Below are 1842 nucleotides of genomic sequence, written 5' to 3' on the forward strand. Positions count from 1 at the left end.
CTTGTATCTAAGAAGGACTCACTTAGAATCATTATGGCTTTGGTTGCACATTATGATTTAGAGTTGCACCAAATGGATGTAAAAACTGTTTTTCTAAATGGGAATTTAGATGAAGAGGTCTATATGGATCAACCCGAAGGTTTCTCTATAAAGGAAAAAGACCACATGGTTTGAAATTAAAGAAGTCAATATATGGACTTAAACAAGCTTCTTGACAATGGTATCTTAAGTTTAATGATGCTATTACATCCTTTGGTTTTAAAGAAAACACTATTGATCGGTGTATATATCTGAAGGTTAGTGGGAGCAAGTTTATATTTTTGATTCTATATGTTGACAAAATATTGCTTGCCAGTATTGATCTTGGCTTATTGCATGAGACTAAAGAATATCTTTCTAATAACTTCAAAATGAAATATATGGGTGAGGCTACCTACGTGATTGGGATAGAAATATTACGAGATTGATCACGTGGATTGTTAGGATTGTATTAGAAAGCATATATAGATAGAGTTCTTGAGAGATTTGGTATGGAGAATTGTTCAGCTAGTGTTGCTCCAATTTAGAAAGAGGATAAATTTAGCCTTATGCAATGTCCACAAAATGATTGGGAACGTAAGAAAATGGAAGAAATTACTTATGCTTCAGTTGTTGGAAGCCTGATGTATGCTCATACTTGCACTAGACTAGACATCAGTTTTGCAGTTGGTATGCTTAGCAGATACCAAAGTAATCTTAGAATGGATCATTGGAAAGTTGCAAAGAAAGTGATGAGGTACTTGCAAGGAACAAAGAACTTCATGCTCACATATAAGAGATCTGAGAACCTAGAGGTGATTGGCTACTCTGATTCAGATTTTGCTGGATGCATTGATAGTCGAAAATCAACTTTTGGATATTCATCCCTATTAGCTGGGGGAGCAATTTCATAAAAAATGTGCCAAACAGACTATCACTGCTTCATCCACTATGGAAGTTGAATTTGTGGTATGCTTTGAGGCCACTATTCATGCGATGTCGCTGCGAAACTTTATCTCAAGGCTTGGGGTTGTCGACACTATTGCTAAGCCGTTGAGTATTTATTGTGATAATACTGCAGTAATCTTCTTCTCCAAGAATGACAAATATTCTAACGGTGCCAAGCACATGAAGCTCAAATATTTTGTTGTCAAGGAGGAGGTTCAAAAATTTGTGGATTGTATTTTTGTTTATTTCTTGTGACACTTGAGAGCTCATTGAATGTGTTTATGATATTTCCTGTTTTCCATGATGTACGTACATATATGATTTTGGATGAATGATAGCAGGAACTATCTCTGACAAAGACATAATTGTCAGACCCTTACGGACACTTCTCACTTATAGACTATGGTTGAATGGTTTACTAGCGTTGTGGTACATGGAAGGAACTATGTCGCTTTACTGATGTTGAACCACCATGACTCGCACTTGTAGGTTGTTTAGATTATAGTATTATGGTGACCAAATTGATAAAGAATTGGAATGTTGCGCACCTAATGTTTACCTTAATTATCCCAATAAGTATGATATCTTTGTATGGGCCAAGTGGGAGAATGTAAGATTTTATCCCAAACGACGTGACCCAATTTTAACTATTGGGATTAGTGAAACGGTTGCAATTCTAAGCAACTATGGTAAATTATTGTTTTAATTAATTAGAGAAGTTATTTTCCTATTTGGACTCTATCTTTGATGGAAAGAGAGGCATTATAAAATAAGAAAAATCGGTCTTCTCAGTAGGAACCTGAACCCAAAAAAAAAAAAAAAAAATGAATATAAAAGATAGAAACAAAGGAAAATAAAAGAAAAAGAAGGAATATG

General features: G+C 34.7%; 1 protein-coding gene across 1 annotated transcript; it reads left to right on the forward strand.

The window, feature by feature from the left end:
• Positions 1-623: 623 nt before the first annotated feature.
• On the forward strand, positions 624-932 carry LOC131148265 (secreted RxLR effector protein 161-like). The gene has a single exon (XM_058098005.1). The coding sequence runs from the start codon at positions 624-626 to the stop codon at positions 930-932; it is 309 nt and encodes a 102-aa protein (XP_057953988.1).
• Positions 933-1842: the final 910 nt, after the last annotated feature.

Source organism: Malania oleifera, chromosome 1 (assembly GCF_029873635.1).
Source record: "Malania oleifera isolate guangnan ecotype guangnan chromosome 1, ASM2987363v1, whole genome shotgun sequence".
NCBI lineage: Eukaryota > Viridiplantae > Streptophyta > Magnoliopsida > Santalales > Ximeniaceae > Malania > Malania oleifera.